The sequence below is a fragment of the Coregonus clupeaformis genome, chromosome 1, assembly GCF_020615455.1.
Source record: "Coregonus clupeaformis isolate EN_2021a chromosome 1, ASM2061545v1, whole genome shotgun sequence".
NCBI lineage: Eukaryota > Metazoa > Chordata > Actinopteri > Salmoniformes > Salmonidae > Coregonus > Coregonus clupeaformis.
The window spans coordinates 44,452,592-44,469,601 of NC_059192.1; the positions used below are offsets into that span (position 1 = coordinate 44,452,592).

The 17,010-nt window shown below is 46.4% G+C and overlaps 1 protein-coding gene across 2 annotated transcripts in view; it reads right to left on the reverse strand.

Annotated features, from left to right (window-relative positions):
• Positions 1-10,030: 10,030 nt before the first annotated feature.
• Positions 10,031-17,010, reverse strand: part of LOC121569205 (adhesion G protein-coupled receptor A3) — a 273,801-nt gene continuing 266,821 nt past the window's right edge. The window contains exons 19-21 of one of the 2 annotated variants that reach the window (XM_041879972.2): positions 15,118-15,159; positions 14,839-14,934; positions 10,031-13,696 (exon numbers count right to left, since the gene is read on the reverse strand). In XM_041879972.2, coding sequence (XP_041735906.2) covers positions 12,256-13,696; positions 14,839-14,934; positions 15,118-15,159 — 1,579 coding nt within the window. In that variant the 3' untranslated portion in view covers positions 10,031-12,255. The remainder of the gene's footprint in view (positions 13,697-14,838; positions 14,935-15,117; positions 15,160-17,010) is intronic. The other variant, XM_041879981.2, reaches the window with a different exon arrangement.

A 17,010-nucleotide genomic window follows, 5' to 3' on the forward strand; every position in this document is an offset into this window, starting at 1 on the left:
GCTCAGGACCTGAAGCAAGGATATGCATATTCTTGATACCATTTGAAAGGAAACACTTTGAAGTTTGTGGAAATGTGAAATTAATGTTGGAGAATATAACACATTAGATCTGGTAAAGGATAATACAAACAAAAAAACATGCGTTTTCTATGTTTGTTTTTTTCATCATCTTTGAAACGCAAGAGAAAGGCCACAATATAATATTGCAGTTTAGGCGCAATTTAAATTCTGGCCACTAGATGGCAGCAGTGTGTGTGCAAAGTTTCAGATTGTTCCAGTGAATCATTGCAATACTGGACTATTTTGTATCCTCCTCAAGAAGAAGTGCTTGACAGGAAGAACTGTGTGTAATGGATGGATTTGGCAGACGGTTGCAAAATAAATCCTCACATTGCAGGGATCAACTTGCTGTGGCAGTTTTATGCTATGGCAGTTTTAAAGCCTCATGCAGTAGTAGCAATAATAATAATTAACGATTACTACCTTACTATTCTGCGCAGGCTGACGCAGACCGATTAGACTATTTCAAACACTTCAAGATACCAGGAGTCAAAAGCCACCTACTGGGCAGAAATGTCTGAGGTGCGCACAGATTATATGGACAATATTGTTGTGTGGAGTCGTTTTTATTAGCGGGAAGAAGTGGGGTCTTTGGTAAACAAAAGTGTCACAATACATATTTATTAATCAGGGCTTTTGAAGCCTAGCAGAGATGAGGGGGGGACTTCATCTCAATGTATATTTTTGATTTTAGGCTGTTCAAATACATTACATTATCCTTTATTGTTTATATTTATGGCTATATTGCCACTAATATTCCTTTATGTAACTCATCTTTTACATGTGTATTTTTCTGTCTTTGTAAAAATAATAATAATAATAATCATATTACATTTGTAGACACACTGGTTGAATCAACGTTATTTCCACAGAATTTCAATGAAATTACCTTGAGATTATTTATTCCCGTTTATTTATGAAAAGAAATTGATACTGACCTTTATATTTTCAGATATTTTAGTTTAATTAAATTGTTTTATATTATGGTGTTTCTATTCCAAGAAAAACAAAAATACATTTTACAGTACCCTATGTATTGCCTACATAAAAGGGTTGATTTTTCCTCTGTGTCATTACATTTATTGTATTTTCTGAGACTATGTTTGGTCAGGGAGGATTGTTTCCCCTGTACCTGTTTCGATTGCCGTTGTAGGCGCATTGTATGTCTGGAAGGAATAAATCTGCATCCTGTTATTTTACTCCTGTGCCTGACTCCGTCCATCATTCACCACAGAATCACTCACCCGCTGATATGGAGTCAGCAGGAGAAGACCGCATGCCTGGAGTCGTGGCAAGGGTCCAGGAGCATTCCACGATACTGGCCAGCTTGAGGGAAGCGATGGATCAGGTTCTTCAGGTCTTCCAACGCCTGGAGAGGAGAGGACCCGATCTGTCGAGACCAGCTGGCCAACCGGATCCAGCCACCTACACCCCAACACCCAGAGGGATCCAGATATCCTGGCCACCGGCATTTGATGGGACGGCAGCACGCTGTAAAGGATTCCTTCTCCAACTGGAGCTGTATTTCTCCAGCATCAGGCCGGCGCCATTGGAGCGGGAGAAGGTATCCGTCCTCGTTTCCTGCCTCTGTGGGAGAGCCCTGGAGTGGGCCAGTGCAGTGTGGAACGAAGGAGGAGATGCTTTGGAGGACTACGGGGAGTTCGCTCACCTTTTTCGGGCGGTTTTCGATCACCCGCCCGAGGGCCGAGAGGCGGGCGAGCGGCTGGTCCAGCTGAGGCAGGGGACGAGGACCGCACAGGACTACGCACTGGTGTTCCGGACGCTGGCAGCGGGGTCCGGGTGGAACGAGAGGGCCCTGATCGACCATTTCCGGTGCCACCTACGGGAGGACGTTCGACGGGAGCCAGCCTGCCGGGATGCCATGCTATCGTTTTCCCAACTGGTGGACATGGTCATCCTGCTGGACAATCTGCTGGCAGCCAGAGGACGTCCTGGTAGGTGTCTGCCCGTTCCCAACCCGGACGACTCGGATCTCGAGCAGATGGAGCTGGGTGGAGCCGCCAGTCGAGAGAGTGGAGGAGGACAGCGACAGTGCCATTCTGGTGGCACGAAGGGACAATACACCTCACGTTGCAGTCAACGTTCTTTTGGGTCTGGAGGCGGTAGGCAGGGCACTTACGCATCACCCCAGGTAACGAACACCCACACTTGTTCAAAGCCCTTTGTGGCGCACTGTACCCTATCTATCTCCTTTCCCGATCAAATGGTAGTTCCCCAGTGTAAGGCGCTAGTCGATTCAGGCGCAGCTGAAACTTTATGGACAGGGAATTTGCACGCCGTCAAGGCATTTCATTGGTTCCCCTAGCCATTCTACTCCCCATCAGAGCCCTTGATAGTTGACCATTAGGGTCCGGGTTAGTTAAGGAGGTTACTGTACCTGTCTCCATGATCACCCAGGAGACTCATTTTGAGCAGATCACCTTTTTGATTATTGAATCTCCTGCTTACCCTGTAGTATTAGGTATCCCGTGGTTAGCCCTTCACAACCCCAATTTCTCATGGCCGCAGAGGGTACTTACGGGGTTGTCGCGAGAGTGCCTGGGTAGGTGTCTAGGTGTTTCCGTTGGTGCAACCACGGTGGAAAGTCCAGACGGTAACCCCACCGTGCGCATTCCCCCCGAATACCATGATCTGGCGCTCGCGTTTTCCAAGACGCAGGCGACTAAATTACCACCTCATCGGGAGGGGGATTGCGCGATAAACCTTCGGGTTGACGCTGTACCTCCCAGGAGTCATGTGTATCCCCTGTCGCAGGCTGAAACGGAGGCTATGGAGACATACGTCACCGAGTCCCTGGGCCAGGGGTATATACAGTGAGGGAAAAAAGTATTTGATCCCAAGCTGATTTAGTACGTTTGCCCACTGATGAAGAAATTATCAGTCTATAATTTTAATGGTAGGTTTATTTGAACAGTGAGAGACAGAATAACAACAACAAAATCCAGAAAAACGTATGTCAAAAATGTTATAAATTGATTTGCATTTTAATGAGGGAGTTAAGTATTTGACCCCCTCTCAATCAGAAAGATTTCTGGCTCCCAGGTGTCTTTTATACAGGTAACGAGCTGAGATTAGGAGCACACTCTTAAAGGGAGTGCTCCTGATCTCAGCTTGTTACCTGTATAAAAGACACCTGTCTACAGAAGCAATCAATCAATCAGATTCCAAACTCTCAACCATGGCCAAGACCAAAGAGCTCTCCAAGGATGTCAGGGACAAGATTGTAGACCTACACAAGGCTGGAATGGGCTACAAGACCATCGCCAAGCAGCTTGGTGAGAAGGTGACAACAGTTGGTGCGAATATTTGCAAATGTAAGAAACACAAAAGAACTGTCAATCTCCCTCGGCCTGGGGCTCCATGCAAGATCTCACCTCGTGGAGTTGCAATGATCATGAGAACGGTGAGGAATCAGCCCAGAACTACACGGGAGGATCTTGTCAATGATCTCAAGGCAGTTGGGACCATAGTCACAAAGAAAACAATTGGTAACACACTATTCCATGAAGGACTGAAATCCTGCAGCGCCCGCAAGGTCCCCCTTGCTCAAGAAAGCACATATACAGGGCCGTCTGAAGTTTGCCAATGAACATCTGAATGATTCAGAGGAGAACTGGGTGAAAGTGTTGTGGTCAGATGAGACCAAAATGGAGCTCTTTGGCATCAACTCAACTCGTCGTGTTTGGAGGAGGAGGAATGCTGCCTATGACCCCAAGAACACCATCCCCACCGTCAAACATGGAGGTGGAAACATTATGCTTTGGGGGTGTTTTTCTGCTAAGGGGACAGGACAACTTCACCGCATCAAAGGGACGATGGACGGGGCCATGTACCGTCAAATCTTGGGTGAGAACCTCCTTCCTTCAGCCAGGGCATTGAAAATGGGTCGTGGATGGGTATTCCAGCATGACAATGACCCAAAACACACGGCCAAGGCAACAAAGGAGTGGCTCAAGAAGAAGCACATTAAGGTCCTGGAGTGGCTTAGCCAGTCTCCAGACCTTAATCCCATAGAAAATCTGTGGAGGGAGCTGAAGGTTTGAGTCGCCAAACGTCAGCTTCGAAACCTTAATGACTTGGAGAAGATCTGCAAAGAGGAGTGGAACAAAATCCCTCCTGAGATGTGTGCAAACCTGGTGGCCAACTACAAGAAACGTCTGACCTCTTGTGATTGCCAACAAGGGTTTTGCCACCAAGTACTACGTCATGTTTTGCAGAGGGGTCAAATAATTATTTCCCTCATTAAAATGCAAATCAATTTATAACATTTTTGACATGGATTTTTTGGTTGTTATTTTGTCTCTCAATGTTCTAATAAACCTACCATTAAAATTATAGACTGATCATGTCTTTGTCAGTGGGCAAACGTACAAAATCAGCAGGGGATCAAATACTTTGTTCCCTCACTGTAGATCGGGCATTACGCACAGATCCATCTCCACCTCAGTGTCCAGCTGGGCTGCGGTACGTGCCTGCTCTTATCCGTGATTGTTTGATCTACTGGGCACACACGTCACCGTCCTCGTACAGTGCGCTGCTTGACCGATAAATACTGGTGGCCTACCTTGGCTAAGGATGTTAGGGTGTACGTCTCCTCCTGCTCGGTGTGCGCCCAGAGTAAGGCACCTAGGCACCTCCCAGCGAAGTCCTGCCGCCTATTTCCTCTGCCCGGTCTCCCCACGGCCCTACAAACTGCGGAGGCCCTGTTTACTCACGTCTTCCGGCACTACGGGGTACCAGAGTATATAGTGTCCGACCGAGGTCCCCAGTTCACGTCTAGGGTCTGGAAGGCGTTCATGGAACGTCTGGGGGTCTCGGTCAGCCTGACCTCTGGATTCCACCCCGAGAGTAATTGGCAGGTGGAAAGGGTTAATCAAGATGTTGGTAGGTTCCTGTGGACCAACTGCCAGGACCGGCCGGGGGAGTGGTCAGTGTTCTTGCCATGGGCAGAATATACCCAGAACTCTCTACGCCACTCCTCCACTATCCTAACCCCTTCCAATGTGTTTTAGGTTACCAACCGGTTCTGGCACCGTGGCACCAGAGCCAGACCGAGGCTCCTGTGGTGGATGACTGGTTTCGGCGCACAGAGGAGACTTGGGACGCTGCCCACGTTCACCTCCAACGCGCCGTTCGTCGTCAGAAGGCCAACGCTGACCGCCACCACAGTGAGGCCCCGGTCTTCGTACCGGAGGATCGGGTCTGGCTCTCGACCCGGAATCTGCCCCTCCGACTGCCCTGCCGGAAGCTGAGCCCGTGGTTTGTGGGGCCGTTTAAAGTCCTGAGGAGGATAAACGAGGTCACATACAGGTTATTACTTCCCCGGGATTACCGTATTAACTCCTCGTTTCATGTGTCTCTCCTCAGGCCGGTGGGGGTTGGTCTGCTCCAAGAGTCTGAGGTGCGGGAGGTCCCTCCACCTCCTCTGGACATCGAGGGGGCCCCGGCGTACTCGGTCCGTTCCATCCTGGATTCGAGGCGTTGGGTGGGGGGCCTTCAGTACCTCATGGAGTGGGAGGGGTACGGTCCGGAGGAATGGTGCTGGGTCCCGGAGAGGGACATCCTCGATCCCTCCCTTGTTGCGGGATTTCCACCGTCGCCATCCGGCTCGCCCTGCTCCGCGTCCTCCTGGCCGTCCCCGAGGCCGGGGTCGGTGTGCGCATCAAGGGGGGGTGGGGGGTACTGTCACAACTTCCGCCGAGGCTGCCTCCCCTCCTTGTTCGGGGAGGTTTCGGCGTTCGTCGTCACCGGCTTACTAGCTACTGCCGCTCCCATTCTCATCACTCCACTTGTCTTGTCTTGTCAATCACACACACCTGGTGCTCATCCCCTAATTAGTCTGTGTATAAATGTTCCCTCTGCCCCCTTGTCTTTGTGAGTGATTGTTCTATGTGGGAGGAGAGTAGCTCGGTTGAGATACTCTCTCATTTATTTTGCTAGGGTTGATTTTTCCCCTGTGTCATTAAATGTATTGTATTTTCTGAGACTGTGTTTGGTCAGGGAGGATTGTTTCCCCTGTACCTGTTTCGATTGCCATTGTAGGCGCATTGTATGTCTGGAAGGAATAAATCTGCATCCTGTTATTTTACTCCTGCACCTGACTTCGTCCATCATTCACCACAACATACATACATTTGAGGTTTTTCTAAATAGAAACTACATATCCTAATGTTACAAAGCAGAATATAAACTAGATATAGACTACTGTGGGTGGGATAGGAAACGTGATAAAGGAAAAACAAAACTGCTAGTCAGAGCATGCCCAGAGCTTGTGGCTGAGCAGTACCAGAGCGAAATTGGAGCAGGAGATTAAAAAAAAAATATCGGCTCGAATAATGCTCTGTTCCTTGCTCCACACTCACCCACTTACATGCTCTGGCATTCAAAAGCAGCTCTGCTTCAGGCTATCAAAGAACTGTCATTGAATAATCATATCAATGGATGGAATCAGTGAATGAATGGCAGCAGCACGGTCTGGCAAGCTGCATAACAAATGAGGTCTAATTAGACAAAATAACAATTAAGTCGTTCAAATTAGATAAGTTGTTCAAACAAGAGTTTACATTTTTTTTGTTTTTGTCTGGTGCCTCAGGGCTTCCATAGGGGATATTTTTTTGTTCAAATGAGATACTAAGTCGTTCAAACGCGATAATTCCAAGTGTCTACATTGTTTTTTTGGGGCTTCCTTAGGGGATCTTTTTGTGTCTGTAAAAAGTAATTATGTGAGAATGGTGGGGGAACCGCCTTTATGCACAAATATTGATATAATAACCATCATATCGAAGTACACTTGGAGTCAAGAGATGACATGGTGTATGGTCCTTTCACTATGACTCGGGAAACCATGCAGTTAATTTATTTAGGCTACAGATGAAATAATTGATGAACTTCACAGGGGTGGTGAAAGTGCACAGTGATGAGCTTGATGCTCATTTCCAATAAATATAGAGGGTCTTATTCTGGTGACAAGATGATCGAAGCCTGACTGCCGTTTGACAAATACAAAAATTCATAATAATCTCATCATGTAGAGCAGCCTACCCACACACCCTACAAGTGGAGACTCCTCAGAGGAGGAAGGGGAGGACCGTCCTCCTCATTGAATTTCATAAAAATAAAAATAGTGAAACATTAAAAAAGTTATAATTTTTAGATAAAACTACACCAAATAATTGCTTAAAACAGAATGTTTTGCAATGAAGGTCTACAGTAGCCTCAGAAGCACTCTGTAGGGTAGCTCAATGGTGACAGCAAGCTTCTGTCCTCCTCTGGGTACATTGACTTCAATACAAAACCTAGGAGGCTCATGGTTCTCACCCATTCCATAGACTTACACAGTAATTATGACAACTCCCGGAGGACGTCCTCCAACCTATCAGAGCTCTTGCAGCATGAATTGACATGTTGTCCACCCAATCAAATCAGTTAATTAATCTACTACTGAAAGCATAAGATACAGCTAGCTAGCACTGCAGTGCATACAATGTGGTGAGTAGTTGACTCAAAGAGAGAGAAAGACAATAGTTGAACAGTTAACAAATTAATTTATTCCAAAACAAGTCAGTTTGGTGGAAACACACCACTGGTGGGAAAATGTGCACATTTTCTTTATGCGGGTTTTAGAATATTCACATATTCTTGCCAATGGGATGGAAACCTAGCTAATGACAAGCAAATAAACCAATACATTCCTCGTTTGTTTTCATGGCCGGGCCTGTGTGTTGCAGTAACACACATCACAGTCTCCATTCCTCCAACCCCCTCACAGGCTGATAGCTACTGTACTGTACAACTCAGTGGGGAAAATGAACAACCTATTCCTCTCAAATCGTCAGGAAGCACAAAAACCTGAAATAGCAATGTGCCTCATGCTTATTACCATCATCATTATCAGTAGCAGAGAAGCAAGAGCAGTACAAACACAGTCAGATCCCAGCATGAATGATATGCACACATATGCAGATACCGTGTGAGATGCTATACACACAAAGGCAGAGTCACACATGCTGAGTTTTCTCCCAAGCTTCACTGTTACTCTGTGGAGCTGATGAGCTGTCGTCGTGACAGCAGGGCCATTCCCTTTCTCTCTCTCATCAACAGAATGAAGTCTTCCCATCACTATTCTCTCTCTCATCACACCTACATTTCCCATCTCTCTCTACATGTTGCCTGCCACCCTCTCTCCCTCCCTTTGAGGTGTGTATACGTTCAGTCAAGGATGACATTAGCATGGTGATCACAGCGGACTGTCAAGAGTCTTTCAGAAATCTCTAGTATCATGAGGTATACCTACAACGCAGTGGAGGCTGGTGTGAGGAGCTATAGGAGGACAAGCTCATTGCAATGGCGGGAATGGAATCAATGGAATGGTACCAAACACTTCAAACACATGGAAACAATGTATTTGACTCTATTCCATTGATACCATTCCAGCCTATACAATGAGTCCATCCTCCTATAGCTCCTCCCACCAGCCTCCTCTGCTACAAAGAGACTCAAAAATGATGCTTTGAGTGTACATGATGCCAAATCACTGTGGAGGGATACGTGAGAAGTAATACAGCAGTTACAGTGAGATATTAACATACATAAAGCCTGTATGGTCTCCCCAGCGAACCTGGCTGTTGTTGTTGAGCACTTGACAGCATTCATCGGGAGCCGATGCCAAACCAAGAAAATACAACATGTCTAATTGTATCATAAACATCACATTTGTCGTTTCTTAATTCAGATGCATTTTTTAATAAACAGAAGCAAATGTCTTGGAGTGGAGGGGCACCTCTGCATGTTTTCCTGTGGGTTGAAATGCATCCTCCATCCTCTGCCTGTTGCTCTCCATCTCAGACTGAGGGATTAGGGTACTGCAGTCTGACGTTCCATCAAAAGCAGATTCAGGAACAGATTAATTGGCTCAGAAAACCCCATCTGATTGAACTGCAGGCTGAAGTCCTACCAGCAAATCCCAGTATCTCCATAATCATCAACACTTGACTCATCTGGCAGTGAATGCGCACGCACGCACGCACCCACACAACCCTGTCATCAACATCACACAACCAATATTTACAGTACTGTATGTTCCCTCTTGGGTGAATCAGATCACCTCTCTAGATATGACTCACCATATACACCAGTGACCGACCTTGAAAGCATCCCTCTGTGGCTCAGCTGGTAGAGCACGCCGCTTGTAACGCCAAGGTAGTGGGTTCGATCCCCGGGACCACCCATACACACATAAAAAATAATAATATATGTATGCACGCATGACTGTAAGTCGCTATGGATAAAAGCGTCTGCTAAATGGCATATTATTATTATTATCCCACAAGGTCACACAGAAATCTCTGTCTCTGTCAGAGTCTGTCTTCACAGCTAGAGGCAGGGCCTGGGTTTTTACTTGCTCCAAGTTACAGGAATAATCTGATGGTGGGGAGGGGGCTGAGTGGCGTGTGGTCTACAGCTGCATATTAAATGTGCTCAGGCGTTTCATTGGACTGTCAGCCCTGGCCTGCTTTATGATACACAAAAGACACATACCGTACATATACACACATGCATGCTAACACACACACACACACACACAAACACTATCACGCACAAGCGCATGCACAAATGCACACACAGACACACACAGGCAGGTATGTGAGCGCGCGCACACACACACACACACACACACAAACTCACAGCAAAATATGTTGTTCAATGCATGGTGAAAAAATTAATTTATTGGTATCCGTGTTGTTGATCTAGAAAAAGGTGAAAATACTTGCAGAGATCTGACAGGCTAATCCGGCTGGCTAAATTGGCAGTCCTACTGCTGACTGATGAGACAGGTGGTAGATAGAGGCCTATGGTACCAAACCCAGCGGTTCACACACATGGAGAGCTATTTTTGCTTCTAAGACATATGTCGATGTACAAGAAATACAGAAATTAGACCAAAGCAAAATACTCTCGCATAGACATGTTTAATGCAGGATGATTTTAAAAAGAGCTACCAAGGATGTTAGGTGTTTTTAGTGAAACTGTTACAAAGCTCATTGATCCAGACAACATAGCTATGAAGTCAAGCTTCATCTGACATAGTCTTTAAGTCTCATGGGGGATCATTACTTTTATGCATGTATCTATAAGAATGCTCTCTTTTCAGAAATGCTAAAATATTTCATATTCAAACACTTCTTTCTGGAATCAAGTCGCATGTTGAGGAGACACACTTTGAAATTCAATTCACAATTCAAACACAGTCGACATGTGTGACATCAAGTCCTGGTATCCCTTAGCTGTTGGTGCATTTGTGTGTCAAATATAACAAAACATATGGCCAGTCTGCATACCTTATGAAAGATCAGAGCAAAAATAAAAGCAAACAGAACAATGCACCAAAAAACAAATCACATTTCTAAACTCAGATACTGAGCATTAACATTGAGGTAAGTCTTTCCCATACATTTTCTTTACATATAGATTTATTTACTATTAAATATCTTAAATCTTTCATAAAATAATTCATCGGAACCAATTCTATGTACATAGACAAGAGTGCACAAGATGGATGGATGGTGTGACATGCCAAGGTGTTTTGGCCAGGCAGGAGTTGCTGTATTCTTGTAGGTAGTGATTGTTTCTCTCTTAACCTGGTCTCTTCTCTCTCACTAGGGAATGACTGGTTTCCATACCGAAACACAACTACGGTGGCCCTAAGAGGCAAAGTTAATTTGCCCCTTAGGGCCACCGTACATAATACCACCATCACTAATAAATATTAAACTAAATTCACTTCCTGCATGTTCTCAGCCAAGGGACAACACTTCAACATGACGATGACCAACTTGGTGACAATAATAGCAACACTGAATCTCAGCCCTATCCTCTGTCCCGCAACAGACCATGGTTTCAGGACTATCCACAATAATGGATACTAAAATCGTGTACAAATATTATTGTTTGTTTTTACGGCATGTTATAGCAAACGCAGCTCGATCTGCTCCATAGACAAACAGTGATGGCGTTTTTCATTAATGTGCATTGATATAAGGCAAAAACACACAGCACATAGCTACATACAAGGCCTGCATGCTCTGTTGCCTAGAAAAATAAATGGTTGCGTTTTAGCATTGATCTCTGATATGACCTCCCACCATTTTGTGGATCCTTGCCAGAGATGGGAGATGCTTGCTTGGGTTATTTAGAGGATGTTGTTCAGCCTGGCAATAATGATGCTTGGCACCGGGGCAAAGTTTCTCCTAGTTAGAGATCTAGGATCAGCTTGCCCTGCCACAATCCTAACCTTAACCATTAGTGGGGGAAATGCTAAACTGACCAAAGATCAGTGTCTGGGGGCAACTTCAACCTACACCATGAATGGCACTATCACTCCAACACTGAAAATATACACAATGACAATGTGATTGTTGTTGTTGTACACTTCTCTCCAAAAAACACAACAGTAAGACATCATACAGACAAGAACATTCAATATCAACCTGTAACAGAATACTTAATGTGGTTTCGGTTTTCTTTTCGGTTGCTTAAAAAATAAATCACAAGGTATCGGCATCCACAGAACTCTGACGAGAGCAGATATCTTTGTATATTACTAAGAAATCTCTAGCAGATAATCACAGTATATTATAGTAAGTATGCTTGTTGTTCAAAATGGCAAAAATGCAAATGACTAAATTGCTGGTGTGTTTACCTAAAACACTAGTAATGAAGGTACACATCAGAGAGTAGTCAATGGATTTAGTGACTCACAAAAGAGAACGCAATCTCGTAGAGCATTTGCTTTGAGCGAGAATAAACACAAGTGTTCTGTTCACACATCCATATTGTTTAGATATGTAATAATAATACCATACTATAGCGGTAAAAATACCTTCAACAAAAGGTACTGTATCTTGTTGTGTGGGACTCACATTCCTCTATTGAAGGAGAGAAAAATTGGTTGTGTGTATGGCTGCTCATTGGGGCCTTATACGACAATGTCAGATAATCTATACAGTGAAGTAGAACACATGAAAACAAACAAAGAATGAACGTTTTTTTAAAACACACAGGTCGTGATGGGATAGAGTTATTCATTATTATTTGTTGTAGTTCCTAGAAAGGGAGTGAAGTGAGGTTTAGAGGGAGGGAGGCTGGGGCTGTCTCTCTCTTCCCCCAATCTTTAGACTACACAGTAGTTTCATTTCTCCAGGGTCCAGTGCGTATATTCCCTGTGCTGTCTGATGCGTACAGGAAACCCTCGTGCAGGCCGCCTTTAAGGATCCCATTCTGATTGGGCGGTGGGTTCTGGGGGTAGGATTGTCTGCGCGGGTGCATCTCCAGGTGGTGATGCGGCACGATCAGATCCTCCTCATTGGCTTTTTTGCCACAGCCACACAGAAAGGTGCCAGTGTCGCCCGCCTGTTCCCCACTCTGGCACAGAGTGGGGAACAGGTCCGCCTTGGCACAGCAAGGCACGTGCCGGTGGCAGGGGGCGTGGCACGCCAGCGCCGCCTCGTGAGCCACCACCGCTGCTGACCCATGGCACGTGTGGTGGCCTACTTCGTGGGGGGAAGCAGCCAGGTGGCAGATGTGTCCGTGGCGCTCGTGCGTGCTGTGAGGGCTGTCTGTGTGGGAGCTGTGGATAGAGCCTCCGTCTACACTGGAGGGGATGTGGTAGGCCACCCCTCCTCCCTCTCCTGTGCCAGCATGCCGGTGGCGGCTAAAGTGGCGAGACTTAGTTCTAGTGCTGCCCTTCAGGCACCGATGCAGGTGGATGCCCGGCCGGTAGCCCTCTGGGTCAGTGTGCAGGAGCACGTGCGCCGGAGGCTCCTCCATCAGCTGCTGGCTGTGCAGGGCGGCGCAGCAGGGCGCCACGGGGGACAGGCACGGCACCTGGTTCTGCGCCGGAGCCAGGCTGCCATGCTTACAGTGACTCAAGGTGCCACTTTGGGCGTGTCCTCCCAACAGGGCCTTACCCGGGCACGGCGAATCCAGGTGGCAGTGCCCGTGGCCATGCCCTATTGTATCCCCATTGACATTAACCTTTGGACATGAGTGGCCGTGACCATGACCGTGGCAACCGTGGTTGGTGCGTCTCCCAGGGCAGCAGGCGCACCAGCAGTGCCACACGTCGTCCCGCTTTGCACAGTGGTGGATGAGCACAAAAAGGCCCAGCGTGACGGAGAAGGCACCGTACAGGCAGCTGAAGATCATGTCCAGAAAGTGGCCCTGTGACACAGCCAGCGCCCCGAAGGCCCACGTGGCCACGAACAAGAAGAGGGTGAAGGCCGCTGTCCTCAGCTGGGCCTTGAACGAATGCTCGTTGGCCAGTAGAGAGGGGTTAATGGCAATGGCTGAGTGGCAGCCCGCGTGGCATTGCCCTCCGTTGGGCGGTGGTGGCAGTGCTCCGGGCTCTCCTCCCCCTCCCTGGTGGCAGTGCCCGCCCACGCCGGTGACAGATGCCAGTCTCTGCTGCTCCTGAGTCAGGGATTTCAGTTCGTACTTCCTCTCTGGGTGGCGCCTCAGCTGGATGACGGTACACAGGAAGTAGACGCAGGTGACCAGGATGATGAAGGCCACGGGGCCGTAGAAGGCTCCCAGGCTGGGCTCCCACGCCATCCAGCAGCTGCAATACACACACACACACACACACACACACACACACACACACACACGCACACAGTAGACTACATTAATATCACTGTATTTTATTTATTTATTTATTTCACCTTTATTTAACCAGGTAAGCCAGTTGAGAACAAGTTCTCATTTACAACTGCGACCTGGCCAAGATAAAGCAAAGCAGTGCGATAAAAACAACAACACAGAGTTACATAAGGGGTAAAACAAAACATAAAGTCAAAAAATACAACAGAAAATATATATACAGTGTGTGCAAATGTAGCAAGTTATGGAGGTAAGGCAATAAATAGGCTATAGTGCAAAATAATTACAATTAGTATTAACACTGGAATGATAGATGTGCAAGAGATTATGTGCAAATAGAGATACTGGGGTGCAAATGAGCAAAATAAATAACAATATAGGGATGAGGTAGTTGGGTGGGCTAATTTCAGATGGGCTGTGTACAGGTGCAGTGATCGGTAAGGTGCTCTGACAACTGATGCTTAAAGTTAGTGAGGGAGATAAGAGTCTCCAGCTTCAGAGATTTTTGCAATTTGTTCCAGTCATTGGCAGCAGAGAACTGGAAGGAATGGCGGCCAAAGGAGGTGTTGGCTTTGGGGATGACCAGTGAGATATACCTGCTGGAGCGCATACTACGGGTGGGTGTTGCTATGGTGACCAATGAGCTAAGACACATGACCTCAGTGTGTTTGCTTTAATAAACACTGAAATACATGAACACAGAGAAGAGCCATAGGCATCTTGAAGCGATAAATTACCTTAAGTGATAAAGAAAATAAAGGGGGGTGGGGGTGGGCAACATACACTGAAGTGTGACTCATATCATCAGATCTATCTGCATCTAATCTATTTTGGAGGTAAATAGTCGTTGCAGGATATCGGTGCATGGAGACTAGACAGAGCCGTTGATGAGGCATCTAAAGTTTAATTTCCACTTTAAAATGTCAGACTTGATTTGCCCTAACAAAAAATATCAACCCCTACAAAAAATGTCCTTTAATTTTAATCCACAACTCCTGTTGCTGCAGGATTATTTTCCTGCTGTAGCTAACTGGCTAAAATTAAGATCCTACCTGTGTGTGCGTGTGCGTAAAACAGTGAAAAACTGTGACTGTGACTTACTAGGGTGATGTCTCCCCACTGCCATAGTTGTCAATATTGACGCCTGCTGTGATTCCACAGATGATGAAGGGCACTCCGCCACTGACTAAATAAAACCTGAAGAAAGAGAGAGATTATAAAATGTGTGACATATAACAGTCACTTTACAACACCAATATCCTCTGTTTTCTGGGCTGTACTTCCAGTAATCAATAGTAGTGAGCCAGAGAGAGAGAGTGAGATAGTCAGAGAGAGCGCGAGCGAGAGAGACAAAGAGAAAAATAAGAAAAAGAAAGAGACCTGAGGATGTGCTTCTCTCTGTGTGCCGGCTTGGGTTGTAGACTGGAGATGAAGGGACAGAGAAAAAGAGAGGGAAAAGAGAAAAGAGAGAGAATGAGAGACAGCATGAGAGAGAGGAAGAGGTAGAAAATTGACCTACTCTCTCCTGTTCTGCACAGTATAATCAACTTTGCTGCTCCTCAACATGAAAAACAGCTCTGAGACACAGTATAACACAAGTAGGCAAACAGCTTTATTTGTGCTGGAGCATGTTCACACAGCTTGGTACATCCACTTCTCCTCAAATCGGAGATGTCTCTATTACTGCTTGAGATATTCTCCTCTCTCTGCTTCAGCCCTGGATAAAACACAAAACAGAAACATGCAGTCCCCACCCTCGCTCCCTCCCTCTGTCTGTCTTGCTCTTGCTGTCTCCCGTTTACCCAACCCCTTTTGTCCCCACCTCCCTCCCTCTGCACCCATCCCAAAATTCAATTACAATCAAGATGTTTGTGCGGGCAGGTGGAAGAGGGAGCATTACCGGGGCTGTCAGTGTCTGAGTGGAGTGATTCCCTCAGGACACTCCTTCAACAGAAAGTCATTTACACACATGACAAGGAGATAAGCATAAAGACGAGAGGACCATGGGATGTTAAACCTAGTGCTTTCTGACCCCTATTCCCCTCTCTATCTCAACCAGTCACCAGTCTACAACCCCAGCCTTCCATGCCAGGCCGACACACACACACAATCACGCATGCACACAGATACACACACACACATACATACATACATACATACATACATACACACACACACACACACACACACACACACACACACACACACACACACAGGAACACATCCCTACTGTAGGTCTTTCTCTCTCATTCCCTCTCTCTCTCTGTCTCACTTTCATTCTCTCTCTCATTGCAGTACTCTCCATTAAAGACTCATTCAAACTCACAACACAAAATGGTAGACAGTGCAGAGGGTGGGCGCTTTTGAGTTAAGTTTTGGGGAGCAGCAGCAATAATCAAATGATACAAATAGACACCCAAAGCCCCCGAGCGAGAAGTGCTTCCTCCCGCTCTCGTCTGTCTATGTACTGTCCTCTGTCTCTCTGTCTGGCCCTGGATATACTATGGGGAGTGGAGTACACAGGCCAGTCCACATGTTGTGACATTTCCTGATGTTGGAGGAAACTGGTGCAAAAAAGGGTGAATAAAGCTGCATTGTGTAATTGGTTGCTATGCCGCTTACTGTAATTCGTTCTATTTTGGGGCACAGAATACTTATGCAGACACTGCATACTGACACAGACACAGCACTACTGAAGTTATTACTGTACTGCAAAAAATAAATAGGAATATTGCCCAGTTCCACTGCTATTTTTAACGAAGTGAAGTGAGGGTTCAGTGAGTACCCCATCTCCTCTATAGCATGTGGCAATGATTATGTACTTATTTGTATCCTAAGCATTTAACCAGTGGGGCCAACACAGCACACACAGAGGTCAATTGGACAAAGGTCACCGTGACAGGATGCTGGATTAGCTGACAGCCAAATAAACCGCTGCCTTCAGATTCTGTCGTCGGCCTGTTTCTGGGCTGAGGAGGAGAGGGGGATGGGAGAAGGATGAGGAAAATGGATTTGTCTCCAGCGGCTAAGTCTCATTGCCTGGGTCCCTCTGACGGCAAGCATTAGACACACACACACACACCTCCATAAAGCCTCCTCCCTGTGCTGCACAGGTGGTCGAGGAGTGTGAAGAGAAGCTGAGGGTCCTTGTCCTCAATGACTTTCACTGGCGTCCAGCTGCAGATGGTTCATGTAGGAATGTGCACTGGATACCTAATGTTGATATTACAGGCTACCTGTATTTAATATATTGTACCATACAATACTTCTTAA